We start from the raw sequence: 16,601 nt of genomic DNA, 5'->3' as shown, positions 1-16,601 counted from the left end.
CAGGATTATAAATATGAGGAACACAAAGGCCAAATTCCCTTAATCATCCATCACAAGGAGTAAAACCTAAGAATATAATTCTGATGTGCAGAATAAGAAATTAGTTAAAGCATTGAAAAATTCTTTCCAATCAACTAAAGATGTTAAAAATCTGCCTGGAAGAGGACACAGCTGTAAAATTGTAAAGATTAGTTGAGTCTTTGGGTCAGAAACCTAAAAACAACATTTAAACATCCCCTACATCACCTACATGTTCGGGAGGGTTTCAAGGAAAATTCTCCTCACTCATCCAAAAACAAACTCCAACAAATTCAGTTGTCAGACACGATTGGAACTTCAAATGGCACTGGCTTCTATGGTCAGAAGAAACTGAAAAAAAAGCTTTTTGGCAGCAAACCCACCAGATGAGTTTAGTACAAACCGGGATTAAAATATTACCACGGTTAAATATACAGGTGCATCTCAATAAATTAGAATGTTGTGAAAAAGTTCATTTTTTCTTGTAAGTTATTTCAAAAAGTTAAACTTTCATATGTTTTAGATTCATTGCATGTAAAGTAAAACATTTCAAAAGTTTTTTTTTGTTTTTTGTTTGATTATAGCTTACAGCTGATGAAAGTCAAAAATCAGTATCTCAAAATATTAGAATATTTACATTTGAGTTTCAAATAATGACCATCCCTACAGTATAAATTCTGGGTATCTCTTCGCTGAAACAACAATAATGGAGAAGACTGCTGACTTGGCTATGCCAATGTGAGACATGGTCAATGAAGTTCTCTGCTTTTAGCAGCCCTCCCTCCCCCACACATACAAACAAGCCACCAGCAACCATTCACACACACACCCCCAACCCCCTTGCAGATTGCTCAGGTAATGACCACATTTACACATGAATTGATGCTAATGATAGCCAAAAGACTAGCCAGTTAGCATCCACTTGGCTAAAGGAGGGGTAAAAAACTCTGGGATTTCTAGTGTTAAAGAACTGTTTTTTTTATTTTGAATATATTTTGTAACTTATAATGTAATTTATACCTGTGATGGCAAAGCTGAATTTTCAGCATTACTATTCCAGTGTTCAGTGTCGCATGATCCTTCAGAAATAAATCTAATATGCTGATTTTGTGCTCAAGAAACATTTCTTATTGTAAATGCTGAAAACAGTTTTGGACATTTTTTTTTTAGAAACCATGATACTTTTTTTCAGAATTCTTCGACCAACCGAAAGCATTTATATGAGGAAAAAAATGTAAGAATGTAAATGTCTTCACTGCCAATTTAATGCATCCTAGCTGAATAAAAATATTCATTTCTTAATACTGAAAAAAAAAATCTTACTGACCCCAAGCTTTTGAGCAGCTGTGTGTATTCATACTTTTCAATTGTTAATTGGACAGAGCAGCTTACCTATTTAATATATTATAAAAAAAACATTTGCATATGTGTATATATATATATATATATATATATATATATATATATATATATATATATATATATATATACTCCATTTTTTTTTTTTGCATGAAGAAACATGAGGTGACAGTGATGGAATGAATAAATCAAAGATTCTGTGAGAACTCAAAATCACATTCAGAACCACTTTTAAAGAGACAGAGGACTCTGAAACTAGTCTCATACCCAGAGTATTAATGCGGTAGAGGAACTCTCTGAAGACGTCTTTCTCCTGCAGGAACTCTACAGGGATCTCAGGCAATGCTGTGCCAAATTCTCCACTCGGCCTGGGGGACCAGCCCAGCTTCCAGACCTGTTAAATCAAATGCATCAATACTTTCATACACTTCTAAACACACATACACAAAATGAATGCATAAACACTCGCTCAGACTCTCTCACCAGTGGTGGGATTCGGGTGTAGCTGTTCACAATGGGCAGCCTGGCCAGGCTGATGATGACATTCCGCAGGGTAGGTGTAAGGAATGCTGGGATGTTCTTGTTTCTATGGTGACCCAGAGCCAGCACACTCTGCAGACCTTCAACCAGCTCGGCCATGATCTCACAACACCGCCATTCAAGTTGTTCTGAAAAAAAAAAAAAAAAAAGCAAACAGAGAAATTAACACTTGTTGCTATGGTCCTCATGGATCAGTGTGTAACATGTATGTGTCAACTTACTATCTGCAGAGTCCAACTCGTCTTCTGACTGCTCTGATGTTTTCCGCTCAGGCCTCAGAAGCTGGTCACCAGGTCCAACAGCAACTACATAACACATCATAATCACAAAAGGAATATAAATTTTCAAAATGATAGCACTTTTATAAGGTTTCAGTAGGCTGTGTTTTCCAGAGTTTTGTAGCACACACCTGCGTGGATGAGGAGCTGTATACAGTAGATGATGGAGCAGGTGTGTGTAAGGTAGGTGTGGGAGGAAAAGTGTGTCCACACCGCCGGCTGCTGGAGAGCCAGACACAGACACGACAGACTCATCTGCATGTCCACACTCAGAGGCAGCTGATCCTGCAGCAAACGCCAAACCACCACCTACAGAGATGGAAAGAGAAATATGAGCTTAGTGCCTTTGATTTATATAGAGCTCCATGATTTCTGCAATGTGGAAAACAGAATCCAGTTATAGACCTATATATATTTGTATAACATGGTATATCATGTCATTTGGGTAAGGCTACACTCTTAAAGAGATAGTTCACCCAAACTACCTCATGATTACTCACCCTAAAGCCATCCTAGGTGTATATGACTTTCTTCTTTCAGATGAATACAATCGGAGTTATATTAAAAATGTCCTGGCTCTTCCCTTTATAATGGCAGAAATGGAGGTTGAGATTTTGAAGCACAAAAATGTGTCCATTCATCATAAAAAGTACTCCACATGGCTCTGGGTGGTTAATAAAGGCCTTCTGAGCTTACACAATGCCTACACTAAGCCACTCCCTCATGAACGTGTGTACAAAAGCTAGCCGAAGCTAGAGATTACTGTTTATAAAGTTTTAAATATGGATATTTTTCTTACACAAATGTATCACTTCACTTCAGGTGGCCTTTATTAACCCCCTGGGCCGTGAGGACTACTTTATGATGGATGGATACACTTTTTTGGGCTTAAAAATATTCAACCCCCATTCATTTCCATTATAAAGCTTGGAAGAGCTAGGATATGTTTTTATTATACAGCAGTCAGAGCTTCTAACAGCAGCTGCAGTAATGCCACGACTTTACCAATTGCCGAATGGCTCTTTTACTGAGAAGGCAGGGCTGTCCTGCCAAATCGCATAATGCACTTTCTACCATTCATAAGTAACAGGAGTGCGCTGTCTTTGTATATATAACTAGTTTTGTAATTTCACTTACTGGCATCGCCCGGTAAGTATTGTGATACCATGTAGACCTGTATCTCTTTATATCAGCAATCGACCATTCGGCATTACCCATTAAACAATCAATATTGGTCAACCACTAGAATATTCCATATAAAAATCATCCTATTTGGAAAGGATGCATCAGCCTTACCTCTATGGCGAGGGTGCTGAAGGTGGTAATGAGTGTCTCTCTGTCTTTGGGAATGTGCAGTGAGGATGGCAGTTTGGACAAAGACAGCAGGTACTGACTCAAAACGCCACACAGACTCAACACTGTCTGATAAAACCCAGGCTCACCTGCAACCACACACATAAACACATGCAATGAGAGTGTTCATTACCACTTTATTATAATTTGCAGAATTTGCCACAAAGGATAATTCCTATGTACTTACACCTACGAATGTTTAGACACACCTACTCATTTTTTATTATTACTATTTTCACCATGTTGGAATAATAATAATAAAGTCATCAAAACAATGAGATAACACAAATGTAAGGATGGGGATTTTGCAGTGACCACAGCAATGTTAAACAAAGTTAGCCTTTGCCTTGATTACAGTATTGTACACATTTGCATGTTGAACAGCACCACCTAATGTAGAGGAGCAGATTTGGTTGCCATTTAGCTAAGCTAATAATGAATATAAAATTATTATATTTTATTCAATTAAATTTTATATTCAATTTGAATAGGTTCCTAAAATATCAGTGAGCATTAACCAACATCAGAAAACATGAATATACGAATGTCATTAGATTATTAAAGTATTAACTTTAAAACTAATACATTTTTGTGCATGAGCAGGCATGTCGTTTGGAGTAAATAAGCTTAATTCTGATTGTGACTCACTGTAGACTTGTTTAAGCTTCTGCCAATAGTCCGCACACATTTTGGAGGACGGTAGGAGGGGCTGATGAGGGGAGGGGAGGAGCTCGACAACACCAGCCAATCGCTCGAAGGCCACCTGTTGAACTGTGTCAAATAAAACTGTCCCATGATCCCTACACACCCTCTGTACCCCAACACTCAGACATGATGCCAGCAGACACAAGTTAAAGTCCTGCAAAATACAATAGCACAACTTCAGTGTCTGTTCGTGTTATAAAATGTGAGATATGAGGAGATTCCCCTCTTCCATGTAAAGTGCTTTGAGTACCCAGAAAAGTGCTATATAAATGTAACAAATTATTATGTATTTGGTCTTTACCTTGCAGGTTATGATTGCGTTTAGGTCAGATTGAGGAAGTTTTGTCAGCAGCTCTGTAGTTTCATATAGAGCTCCTTCACCTCTCAAACAACACTGAGATTTCACCAGAGCAACATACCACTCCTGCAATACACACATAATAGCAATAATTTTTTAATAGCAATAGTTTTCAACTATTTTTACCTAGAAAGCATCAGTGTAAGTCATACTTTATTGGGATCCACATTCTCAGGGGGAGGGGGTGGATCTCCATCCAGTGGGTGTGAGGTAATGGGGGCAGCAGGGCTCGTGGTACCTTCAGCAATAGTAGCTCTGAACCTGTCCAGCAGGGAATAGAACCTCTGATGCCTGACATAAGAAAAAAAAAGGATATTTTAAAAATCAGGGTTGGGAAATCTTATCAACAGCGACAAAACAAGTAGACTGATGATGTGCCTTACCTTTGCGCAAGTCCACTGGTCTGCAAGTACTGCTGAATCCTGTCCAACTCCTCCAGTGGCAGCTGAGCAATACTATTCTACAGCAGGAGGAGAAAACATGACCCTCAATAATCATTTAGTGCAGTTGATCTTAAACAGAGGTCCAGGGCCCACAGCACACTTCCTGTAGCTTTCCTGTAGCTCAAATAGTAGAGCATGGCGCTAGCAACGCCAAGGTCATGGGTTCGATTCCCAGGGAAAGCAAGAGCTGATAAAATGTAAAAACTGTAACTTGAATGCAATGTAAGTCGCTTTGGATAAAAGTGTCTGCTAAATGTAAATGTCAAATGTCAAACTTCCAACGGCTGCAAGATGGCTAAAACACGTTAGACGTAAGGCTGACATTTTATTTCTTATTTTAATTTGTTTTTCTCAACAACATTCATTTCTATTCAGGAGCCATGATTCTCACGGCCTTGGAAATCCTGGATATGCGAGGGATTCCTAAGTCAATCTTAAAAAGAAATTCTTAATAGATTTTTTCTAGTTATATCAGTCTTTAAAACATTTTAGCAGGTAGAATTTGTTATTTGTGAGTAAAAACACATTTTAAAGACAATTTATTGGTAATAAAAATAAAACACTGAAGAACATTCAGTTATTGATTTTTTTATATATATATATATATATATTTACTTTATTTACTTATTTTTAAACAAATTATTATGTTTATTACAAATATAAATGTACAATATTTATATACATTTTTAAATATATTCAAATAGCCTCTCTCCTAGTTTCTGTCTATAATAACAGCAGCCTTGTTATTACAGCAGAAGTGCCAAAAATGCATTGGGTGGGGGGAGGGGGGGGGGGGGTCTTTAAACATTGTCTTTGACAACATGGGACCAAGAAAGGGTGAGAATAGTTGATTTTGTGGTTTTTGACTGAAAGAATACATTTTGAAGGAAAATTAAGAAATATATTTAGAAAAATGCTGGAAAGCCACTGGCTGCTAAAAATAATTACTTAGAGGCCAAATATTCCAGAGTTGCTTTATATGAATTGGTGGTTAAGTCACCCATCCTCAAAATTCTTACAGTGGTAGAAGATCCCCGGGGAAATCTCTTTAATTTTAACTATATTTAAATTTTTGTAGTAGTAGTATTTTAATTGTGTCTTTTATTTGCAATTATTTTAGTTTTATTCAATTATAGTCTTTTACACCAAATGGCACAGACAGTAAAATAAGCCAGTAGTGAGAGAGAGTGTGTGTGTGTGTGTGTGTGTGTCTGTCTGTCTGTGTTTTACCTGTAGGGTCTCAGCAAGCAGCATCTCCACACGTCTGCAGGCGAGTGTGTCCACCATGCGAGCCAGCACACGAAACGGCGTGTTGAGAAGCTTGTCCACGTATAGCATGAGCAGAGCCCCAGACTGACTTAGATGAATGCCTTCCAGACACTGCAGGGACTTCTTCAGCATTACCGGCTGGAGATTTACACATTTAATATGTAAGTAACAGAAAAGATCATCACAGCACAAACTCAAAGAAAATGCAGTGCATATGTATATACATACAGTAGAAAGGTTGTCACAGCGTGATTGTATAGCCTGTATGAAGAGTCCGCTAGCTGCAGAATTTCGGTGCACAGCACTGATGAGATCCTGCACTGGAGGCTCATGGGAAAGACTGATCAGATCGCTCACATGATTCACTGTCAGCCACGTCAGATGTTCAGAGTCATGCAGGTTTTGACACTGAGACGGGAGAAGAAAAAACAAACAACATTTTTTTGTAAAGTGCAATGTATAATATGTTTTATTAGAAATATGATGAATGGTAAGCTTGGAAAACAAAGATCAATTATCAACCGACTTAAGAGATTTTTTTTTTAATTATCAGAATCAGATATATATACACAGTATCTCACAGAAGTGAGTACACCCCTCACATTTTTGTAAATATTTTATTATATCTTTTCATGTGACAACACTGAAGAAATGACACTTTGCTACAATGTAAAGTTGTGAGTGTACAGCTTGTATAACAGTGTAAATTTGCTGTCCCCTCAAATTAACTCAACACACAGCCATTAATGTCTAAACCGCTGGCCACAAAAGTGAGTACACCCCTAAGTGAAAATGTCCAAATTGGGCCCAATTAGCCATTTTCTCTCCCCAGTGTCATGTGACTCGTTAGTGTTGCAAGGTCTCAGGTGTGAATGGGGAGCAGGTGTGTTAAATCTGGTGTTATCGCTCTCACTTTCTCATATTGGTCACTGGAAGTTCAACATGGCACCTCATGGCAAAGAACTCTCTGAGGATCTGAAAAAAGGCTATAAGAAGATTGCCAAGACCCTGAAACTGAGCTGCAGCATGGTGGCCAAGACCATACAGTGGTTTAACAGGACAGGTTCCACTCAGAACATGCCTTGCCATGGTCGACCAAAGAAGTTGAGTGCACGTGCTCAGCGTCGTTGTGTTTGGGAAATAGACGTATGAGTGCTGCCAGCATTGCTGCATAGGTTGAAGGTGTGGGGGGTCAGCCTGTCAGTGCTCAGACCATACGCCGCACGCTGCATCAAAGTAAGCCTCTTCTAAAGATGATGCACAAGAAAGCTCACAAACAGTTTGCTGAAGACAAGCAGACTAAGGACATGGATTACTGGAACCATGTCCTGTTGTCTGATGAGACCAAGATCAACTGATTTGGTTCAGATGGTGTCAAGCGTGTGTGGCGGCAACCAGGTGAGGAGTACAAAGACAAGTGTGTCTTGCCTACAGTCAAGCGTGGTGGTGGGAGTGTCATGGTCTGGGGCTGCATGAGTGCTGCCGGCACTGGGGAGCTACAGTTCATTGAGGGAACCATGAATGCCAACACGTACTGTGACATACTGAAAGAGAGCATGATCCCCTCCCTTCAGAGTCTGGGCCACAGGGCAGTATTCCAACATAACGACCCCAAACACACCTCCAAGACAACCACTGCCTTGCTAAAGAAGCTGAGGGTAAAGGTGATGGACTGGCCAAGCATGTCTCCAGACCTAAACCCTATTGAGCATCTGTGGGGCATCCTCAAACGGAAGGTGGAAGAGCGCAAGGTCTCGAACATCCACCAGCTCCGTGATTGGAAGAGGACTCCAGTGGCAACCTGTGAAGCTCTGGTGAACTCCATGCCCAAGAGGGTTAAGGCGGTGCTGGAAAATAATGGTGGCCACACAAAATATTGACACTTTGACTTAGGGGTGTACTTACTTTTGTGGCCAGCGGTTTAGACATTAATGGCTGTGTGTTGAGTTATTTTGAGGGGAAAGCTTATACAAGCTGTACACTCACTACTTTACATTATAGCAAAGTGTCATTTCTTCAGTGTTGTCACATGAAAAGATATAATAAAATATTTACAAAAATGTGATGGGTCTACTCACTTCTGTGAGATACTGTATTGGTCGGTACACTCACTTTAAGGGACAATTCACCCAAAAATGGAAGTTCTGTCATCTTTTACTCACCCTCAAGTTGTTCCAAACCTATAAAAATGTCTTTCTTCTGTTGAACACCAAAGTAGATATTTTGAAGAATGTGATTAACCAAACAGTTTCTGGTCCCCACTGACTTTCCATTTAATTTTTTTTTCCATACTATGGAAGTCAATAGGGACCAGCAACTGTTTGTTCATCCACATTCTTCAATATCTTCCTTCTGTTTAGCAGAAGAAAAAACTCTCACAGATTTGGAACAATTTGAGGGTTAGTAACTGATGACCAAATTTTTATTTTGGGGTGAACAAAGTAAAAGTATTAATTTCTTTAAAAAAAAAAATAATAATAATAATCTTAAGTGATGTGGAAGTTAGGGTAGATAAAATAAAACTCATGGCACTGCTTTAAAAAAAGGGCACACATTGCTTAAGAAATCTCACCACGTAGTCACAGAAAAGGATAAGGGCTCCTCGTCGGACGATCTCTCTGTTACACATAGCCAGTTTCCCCTCAGGCCTCTCCTCCTCTCCAGATGAGTGCGGGCTCAACAGCTTAGTGCTGGACAGACTGTGCCTCCTGATGGAATGATAAAGGAAAAACAAGTTGCTTAAAGGAAAAGTAACATATTTCAATAAACAACAACAGATCTACCACAGGCTTTTACCTCTTACAAAGAGCAATTTCAAGCTTCACTTAACCAACATATAACTGTATTAACTCACAACCCATGGAAGGCCAAATTGTTTTTGCCCTTACAAACAGCAATTTATTCTAAAAATTACCAAAAATTTAGCTTAGCCTGGTTGTAACAGTTGGATGAGGCTTCATTAGGCTGCTAGCACATAGTCTGACCTGGGTGTCTGATGCACCTCGGACCACCAGGTGTAGTTGGTGTAGTTAATTATGAGAAGGACCTGACACCAGAGCAGGACCAGAGATGGGTGTGTAGTGATAAGCTGGAGCACCAGGCTGTTCAAACCCTCCAAGGTATAAAAACTACCCCCTTCGCCTCCTTCTGCCTTCAGCAGCCTGCTGCCCGCTGCCGTGATCCGCCGGAACATTCCTGGAAAGTTTAAGGGAAATGGGAATTTACTGAGAACATTGAGTCTGCTGAACTTGTAAAGGACCAGTGTTCGGTTATTACATCCTGACATATGACTGTATATGAGTTGAGCCATGTGAGATGTGGGCTCTGCCTACCTGATTTGAAGATGTGGATCAAACACATGAGCAGTGTGCCCAGCTGCTGACAGTAGAAAGTGTGCTGTTGTTCACTCATGTCAACTTTCACTTGCTTAGTGGCGATATCATCCAGCAACACCCCCACTAACTGCAATAAGAACCTGACAAACAAAAAGAAATGAATGATTGTATTTATAAAGAACTGTGGCAACGTCTCCAAGATGCTTCAAGAGACCTACCTGCAAAGCTACCTGAAAAACTATGCGCAAGTGCACAAAAGCTGCTTTAAATGCAAAGAATGGTCACACCAAATGCTGATTTACTCTAGTTACTAGAAATTCGTTGATAAAGAAAATCTATTTATGACATTATTTTTGGCAGCATCCTCATTTTACAGCATTTTTACACTAGTGCTTAAAACTTTTAACATTAATGCAGCTTTGCAGGTAGGTCTCTTGAAGCATCTTGGAGACTTTGATACAGTTCTTCTGGATTTAGTCTCTCAGTCTGTTCAGTTTCTTTATGTTATTCCAGAGAGTCTGGATGATGATAAGATCAGATCTCTGTGTGGAGCACTGGCTGTTGTCAAACTGCTTGGGCAAACAAAAATCTCACTGGATTATTACAATTAATGGCAAAATTAATGTTTGGAAACGTAAACTGATACTTCCTACTGACACACTTCAGCAACAGATAGAAATAACTGACATAAAACCATTTTTTAGCTGGTGAAAATACTAGTGTTCTAATAATTCTGGCCACAACTGTAATTTATCTTAAAAATTTAGCATTCATTTTTCCACACTGACTATCTCCAATGACCAGCAGTTACCTAGCAAAAGTTTCCTCCGGAGGGATGCGTTGCTGCTCCCCATTGGCGTCTTCCATGGTGGTGGGCAGAGCTTCAGGAGAGGACGGGTCATCGTCACACAGTCGACGGATGGTGGGACAGGAGAGGAGGTAAGGTGACAGAGAAAGCTCCTGAATACGAGACAGAATGATGTCCTCTGTGGATTGTGAGATGAGGACACGCAGAATGGCAAGAATCCCAGACACCCACAACTGTACTGTACCCACTGATGCCTACAGAAGAAAACAGGAAAACAATGAGCCAACTAATAGGATGAAGGTGAGCTTGCATTCAGTTAGACTCATTGCCACAGTAGTATAAAATCAAGCACCTACACTGCAAAAAATGCTTTTCTTACTTAGATTTTGTCTTGTTTCCAGCAAAAATATCTAAAAATTCTTAAAATCAAGAAGGATTTTCTAGACAAGTAAAAATAATTGTCTTGTTTTCAGAAAAAAAAAGTCAAAATTAAGTGAGTTTTTGCTTGAAACAAGCAAATGAATCTGCCAATGGGGTAAGAAAAATAATCTTATGTCAAACAGAAAACAAGATTATTTTTCTCACTTAATTATTAGATATTTTTGCTGGAAACAAGACAAAAATTCTAAGAAAAGCATTTTTTGCAGTGTAGCCTTGCAGTCTGCATTTATAAAAACGGGTTGTTCTGAAGAGCTCTGTGAACTCAAGTGTGATAATGTGAAAGGATGGCACCTTTGCATTAAGTTAGTTTAAAAGATACTGCTAGATACTCCGTAAACTGTAAGAGGTATTATTGAAAAATGGAAGCGATTAGGAACAGCAGCAACTCAGCCACGAAGAAGAAGACCCCGTAAAGTCACAGAGTGGAGTCACCGATTGCTGAGGAGCATGCTGTGTAAAAGTTGCCAAAGCTGTGCCGATTCCATAGCTAAAAGAGATCCAAACTGGCATTAATATCAGCACAAAAATACGTGGTGGGATCTTCATGGAATGGGCTAGCTGCATGTAAGCCTCACATCACCAAGTACAATGACAAGCATCGGATGGAGTGGTGTAAAACACACCGCCACTGGACTCTGGAGCAGTGGAAACCTGTTCTATGAAGTGACAAATCATGCTTCTCTATTTAGCAATCTTAATGAACAAAATTTCACTCATATGACCACAACTTCACATGGTTTTTGACAACCTCTATGTAATCTATGCAATGTGTGACAGAAGGTTCTCACTAGTGTGGGAGGTGTAATGAACATGCTCTTCAGTAGCATGTCCACAGGCCGCAGAGAGGAGGGAGCCACTGTCTCAAACAGTGTGTTTAACACACCCAACGCCTCGTGGGAGTCCAGGTGCATCTGTCAAGCACACAGACACAAATCTGTAAAGCACACTTATTAAAAAAAAAGTTTATTAGATTTTATTCTGAATTTGACATGAAACTCATAAAAGAAGAGTCAGGAAGTTGATTAGACAAAGCCGCACTTGCTGTTTGCCGATCATTGGCAGTATGATGTCAGCAATCTGCCGTGAAAGCCTCTTCCATTTATCTTCATTCTCTTTATGGCACTGTTGTAGGACTAGAATAAACATCTCCAGCACCTACACACACAAACATCCATTATTTTACAAATAAATCCATGAATGCAATAAAAGTACAATGTTTTTCCAAATTAACACACAGACCAGCAATAAGTGTTACCTGATGGTGTTGTATGAGGCGTAGCAGCATGGACACCACCACCTCCTTCTGTGTGTCCAGCTCCTTTCCTGCATCTGCTTTATTGGAGCCACGCAGCACAAAGAGGTCATGTACTATAGGCTGCAGCGCAGGGATTGCTGGGAAATAAAGAGAAGCATAAGAATGAAAAATGAACTTTTTTAAATGATTAGATTAATGATTAATCTATGTGTAGTAATATGTGACATTTTAAAGCCAAAAAATGTAGTTTTTGTTTAATTTAGACTGTTTATTCAGTATTAGTAAATTAGAACATTTGGAGTGTTTTTTTTTTTTTAAGTTACACAGTCGTTAATTATTCTGCTCAAGGATGTGAATATATATTCGTATTGTGATCCTACACACCATGTGTTACTGCCTTCCTGTCGCTGGCCATGATGCCATCGCACAGCTGAATGATCTTTGGGATGCTGATGATCTGTTTGGAGTGGTAGCGCTCATAGGACAGCAGAACCAGGAAAAAGAAAATGTTGGGGACAATCTCTTCAGAGTCCCTACACAGAAAAAATAAATCAGTTTAGTGCAAACTAATAATATTATCATTATCTATATATCTGAGCATGTGCATTTGAGTGTACACTACAGTTCAAAAGTTTGGGGACTGTAAGATTTTTTTTTTTTTCACTAATACTTTTAGTAAGCAAGGATGAAATAATCAAAAGTTACATTACAAATACAGATTGTCTTACCTGAACTGCCCCACTTCAATATACTCAAACTGCTTCAGCACGAAACCAATGAATACCTGAAACAAACACAGGGTAGTAAAATATTACAACAGTGTATGTCTAACGCAGAAATAAAGTAATAGCAAGATTTGCAAGATTCTCAATTAGTTGAGTAAAGTAGCATTTTGACTCAGTTGGAGTATGAGCCACAGCTCTAAAAGACTCACCTGGTCTGAATCAAGCAAGCAGTAGTTGACCCGGAGCTGCACAAGTTGGGCGAGAAGGTCCAGCACCTGTCTTTGCAGGGCCACTGAGGTGCTGGTGGTGTACTGCTTCAGAGCCTTTATCACCAGCGGCTCAAACAAACGGATGTGATTATGAATGGCATTCTGAAACACACACAAGTAGTCTACTATTAGAAAATTTAACTGTAGTAAGTTGTCAAGATGTCATTGTTATGTGATTTAATTATAGTCATGAATTATGGGGCAGCCTACCTTGTCTCCTCGGTGGCGAGTGACATTGGTGATACTTGACCTCAACTGGTTGGAGACTTTTTGCATGACATCAAACCACCTACAGGATCAGGACGTTTAATCATAATGGTCCTCTTAATGTTGTTTATTATATTTATAGATACATCTTTCTAAGGAAATATTATACACAAGTCTTCTCTCACTCACCCAGAGGCGTCCTGTTCTTGTTCAGCTTGCACCATGTTTCTGAGGCTGGCATCTGCGAGGGCCTGGGTAAAGTGAGTGTATGGGGCCATGAAGCAGTAATGGTACAGGCCGGGTCTGACGCTGCTCGAGCCGAGCCGGAGGGCCTTGCCCTGGGACCGACACGGGTGAGATGAAGCCCCCTCATATTGAGATGCAAGATTGGTCCCAAACAACGCCTTCAACAGCTGTAAACACAGAGCACATGGTGAAGCCAAGGACTTCGTAATGTCATGGATTAAAACAGAACATTTACATTTATTAATTTAAGCAGACGCTTTTATCCAACAGAAGAGTTAAGCATGTCTAACCTGCTGAACACACACAGTGGCCATAGTGGGTTCCCGAGAGAAACACGACTTGAGGTAACCCAGGATCTCTTCAACACACTAGATAGATAAAAACAGGGTTAAAGTTTGTTACTGACATTCATTTTGCTTACTCACTGACAGGATGACATTAGGCTTTGACGTCATACTTTTCCAATATCATGCAGGGTGGCCAACTCAAGCAGCTGTGAAAGGACATCAAGCGCCGACCTCAGGAAACTCCCAAACTTCTCATTGGTGTTGTGAAGGTCTAACGTGACCTGTTAGATGATAATAATTATAAGCAAAATGAATCCATTTGGAATGAGCATTTTGTTCATCTTGTCCACCTGAATGGAGTACTTTTTAAGAAAAAAAAAAAAAACATTTATAAACATATTTATTGTGATATCTTGTTTTGCTTCCCTTAACTAGTTAGAAGTAATTGAAAAATATACACTAAGAATATTACAAAAGTTAGGGGTGGGTCTAAATGTTTAATGTTTTTAAAGGTCTCTTATGCTGACCAAGGCTGCATTTATTCAATTAAAATAAACTCAGTAATAACAGTAACATTGCGAAATATTTTTACAATTTAATTTAGAATTTATTACTGTGACTGCAAAGCTGAATTTTCAGCATCATTACTCCAGTCTTCAGTGTCACATGATCCTTCAAATTCATTCTAATATGCTGATTTGCTGCTCAAGAAACATTTCTGATATCAAATTTTGACAAAGTTTGAGCTGTTTAATATGCGAGTGCATTTTTTTCAGGATTCTTCAATAAATACAAATTATAAAAGAACAGCATTTATTTGAAATAGACTTTCTATAGGATTATGAATGTCTTTACTGTCACTTTTGATCGATTTAATGCATCCTCGCTGAATAAGAGTATTAATTTGTTCCAAAAAGGAAAAAACGATTGTGCTGACCCCAAACTTTTGAACAATAGTTGCTAAATATAATAGACAAACCAAAACGCTTGACTGTAAACTGACTTTGTAGTTAGCATGTGTAGCTCTCAGTGCATCATAAAGCTTCAGATAAGGAGGGAGGTGATAAAAGCTGCCCACAGTGGTGGATTTGTTAACTGCTGGTGTCGCTGTGCTGTCCGCTACTCTGCCTGTATAGAAAAACAGTACAAGATACCTGTAAATATTCAATTAATAAATAATATAAGACACCATGAGACTTATTTTCCTTGTTTACTGACAGTGGTATTATTCATATGTATGGTCAACAGGTGGCACCGCAGGTGTAACTGTACCTGTGTTGGCTTCTCCTCCTTTCTTTGGGCTCATGGGGGTGGTGCTTGGCTCCGTCATCTCCTTCTCTTTACCCTTCCGTCTGATTGGACTGAGAGAAGGAGTGTTGCCCAATGAGGGTAAAGTAGCCTGGAAGGAAAGATTAACAGAAATAACAAAGCTTTTAATACCATTGTAATAAATATTACTGATGTTATATGATTATGGTACCATATAGCATTATGGTAACAGGATCTATTGAATGCTTCCTTTACCTTGACTGCAGGGCCTGGGGGTGTGTCATCCAACACATGGGCGCAGATGTTGAGGATTTTCAGCAGGTGTGAGAACAGCTGCTCCACCATAACAACCAGAGCGCGGTCGTTAAGAGCAGGCCACGCCTCCTCCACCTTCGAGGGGGCGGGGTTAGACTCCTCCTCTCCTGCCCATGGACTCTTCATGCACTTTGGTGCAACGGCTACAAAAACAGGTAGAAAACAACATTTTACATACAAATGGGCCTAAAACAAAGTAAAAATTAAATAAATATCTCCAGAGATGAGACTTTCATTAGCCTTGGATGAACAGAATAAAATCACACAACACTCCTAGGCTGTTTGGTCATTTTTGACAGATTTAATTTATGTTTATTTTATCAAAATTAGGTTTCCTTAATCTGAGTGGTTTAATATTTGGTGATTTTTTTAGATATGTAACCTGAACGAACAAAACAAATAACTTGGACATAAAGGTACACGTCAAAACTGACTGATACATGAAATAAAAAGGAAATATCATAATGCAGAACACTTATGTAGTAAATAAAATCTAAATATCAACCAATAATAAAATCTACATATCGATGCTGAACAAACACAAATAGAAATAAAGTACTGAGACTCTAAAACATCTAAAGTGCAAAAGATTCACTTATAGAGGTGTAGATTTTTACTGTAGTGAGTTTCAAACGTTTGCTTATTTGCTTATACAAATGATGGTGCAATTGAGAAATTTACACCTAAACAAGACCTAAATAACCTACAATTATACATGCATACTTTTATTCTTACCAATTTCATTTAAAAAAAATTATACATTTACTGTTCTGAGTCAACAAAAGACCCCCAACAGACAAGGGTTTAGGATGGGTAAAAAAAAGATAATATCTTTAAAATAAATAAATAAATAATACTTATACTTTTCTCAAAAATGGCTGCAAACAGCCAAAGCGTGACTGTGGCTAATCTAATATAAATGCATTTGTACCAGCGAGAAGATTTCCAGCCAGTAGCAGAGCAGCTTGATGGGCAGAGAGATCAAGAGGGAACCAGGCAGAGGAGATGAGAGACAAAACCATACTGGCCACACCGACCGTCAGAGACCGCCGCACCTCTTCACTACCACCAGGCTGAGAGAGACTACAGGAGAAGAGAACATTTATACTATTGCTGTGAGT

General features: G+C 39.1%; 1 protein-coding gene across 3 annotated transcripts in view; it reads right to left on the bottom strand.

Annotated features, from left to right (window-relative positions):
• The window catches only part of LOC306873305 (huntingtin-like), a 55,622-nt gene that overhangs the window by 13,641 nt on the left and 25,380 nt on the right, over positions 1 to 16,601 (bottom strand). For all 3 annotated transcript variants that reach the window (XM_079422499.1, XM_079422500.1, XM_079422501.1), the window contains 29 exons: positions 16,412 to 16,563; positions 15,421 to 15,623; positions 15,169 to 15,295; positions 14,900 to 15,024; positions 14,067 to 14,177; positions 13,900 to 13,977; positions 13,553 to 13,776; positions 13,367 to 13,445; positions 13,097 to 13,258; positions 12,891 to 12,946; positions 12,547 to 12,695; positions 12,163 to 12,299; positions 11,946 to 12,062; positions 11,696 to 11,818; positions 10,470 to 10,720; positions 9,656 to 9,798; positions 9,308 to 9,518; positions 8,896 to 9,031; positions 6,552 to 6,731; positions 6,285 to 6,461; positions 4,995 to 5,071; positions 4,764 to 4,902; positions 4,555 to 4,677; positions 4,197 to 4,407; positions 3,492 to 3,637; positions 2,327 to 2,504; positions 2,139 to 2,222; positions 1,861 to 2,045; positions 1,645 to 1,771 (listed from right to left, as the gene is read on the bottom strand). In XM_079422499.1, the coding sequence (XP_079278625.1) occupies positions 1,645 to 1,771; positions 1,861 to 2,045; positions 2,139 to 2,222; positions 2,327 to 2,504; positions 3,492 to 3,637; positions 4,197 to 4,407; positions 4,555 to 4,677; positions 4,764 to 4,902; positions 4,995 to 5,071; positions 6,285 to 6,461; positions 6,552 to 6,731; positions 8,896 to 9,031; positions 9,308 to 9,518; positions 9,656 to 9,798; positions 10,470 to 10,720; positions 11,696 to 11,818; positions 11,946 to 12,062; positions 12,163 to 12,299; positions 12,547 to 12,695; positions 12,891 to 12,946; positions 13,097 to 13,258; positions 13,367 to 13,445; positions 13,553 to 13,776; positions 13,900 to 13,977; positions 14,067 to 14,177; positions 14,900 to 15,024; positions 15,169 to 15,295; positions 15,421 to 15,623; positions 16,412 to 16,563 (4,211 nt within the window). The remainder of the gene's footprint in view (positions 1 to 1,644; positions 1,772 to 1,860; positions 2,046 to 2,138; positions 2,223 to 2,326; positions 2,505 to 3,491; positions 3,638 to 4,196; positions 4,408 to 4,554; positions 4,678 to 4,763; positions 4,903 to 4,994; positions 5,072 to 6,284; positions 6,462 to 6,551; positions 6,732 to 8,895; positions 9,032 to 9,307; positions 9,519 to 9,655; positions 9,799 to 10,469; positions 10,721 to 11,695; positions 11,819 to 11,945; positions 12,063 to 12,162; positions 12,300 to 12,546; positions 12,696 to 12,890; positions 12,947 to 13,096; positions 13,259 to 13,366; positions 13,446 to 13,552; positions 13,777 to 13,899; positions 13,978 to 14,066; positions 14,178 to 14,899; positions 15,025 to 15,168; positions 15,296 to 15,420; positions 15,624 to 16,411; positions 16,564 to 16,601) is intronic.

Source organism: Barbus barbus (genome assembly GCF_936440315.1).
Source record: "Barbus barbus genome assembly, chromosome: 7".
Classification (NCBI taxonomy): Eukaryota; Metazoa; Chordata; class Actinopteri; order Cypriniformes; family Cyprinidae; genus Barbus; species Barbus barbus.
This window is presented reverse-complemented; position numbering and strand designations above follow the sequence as displayed.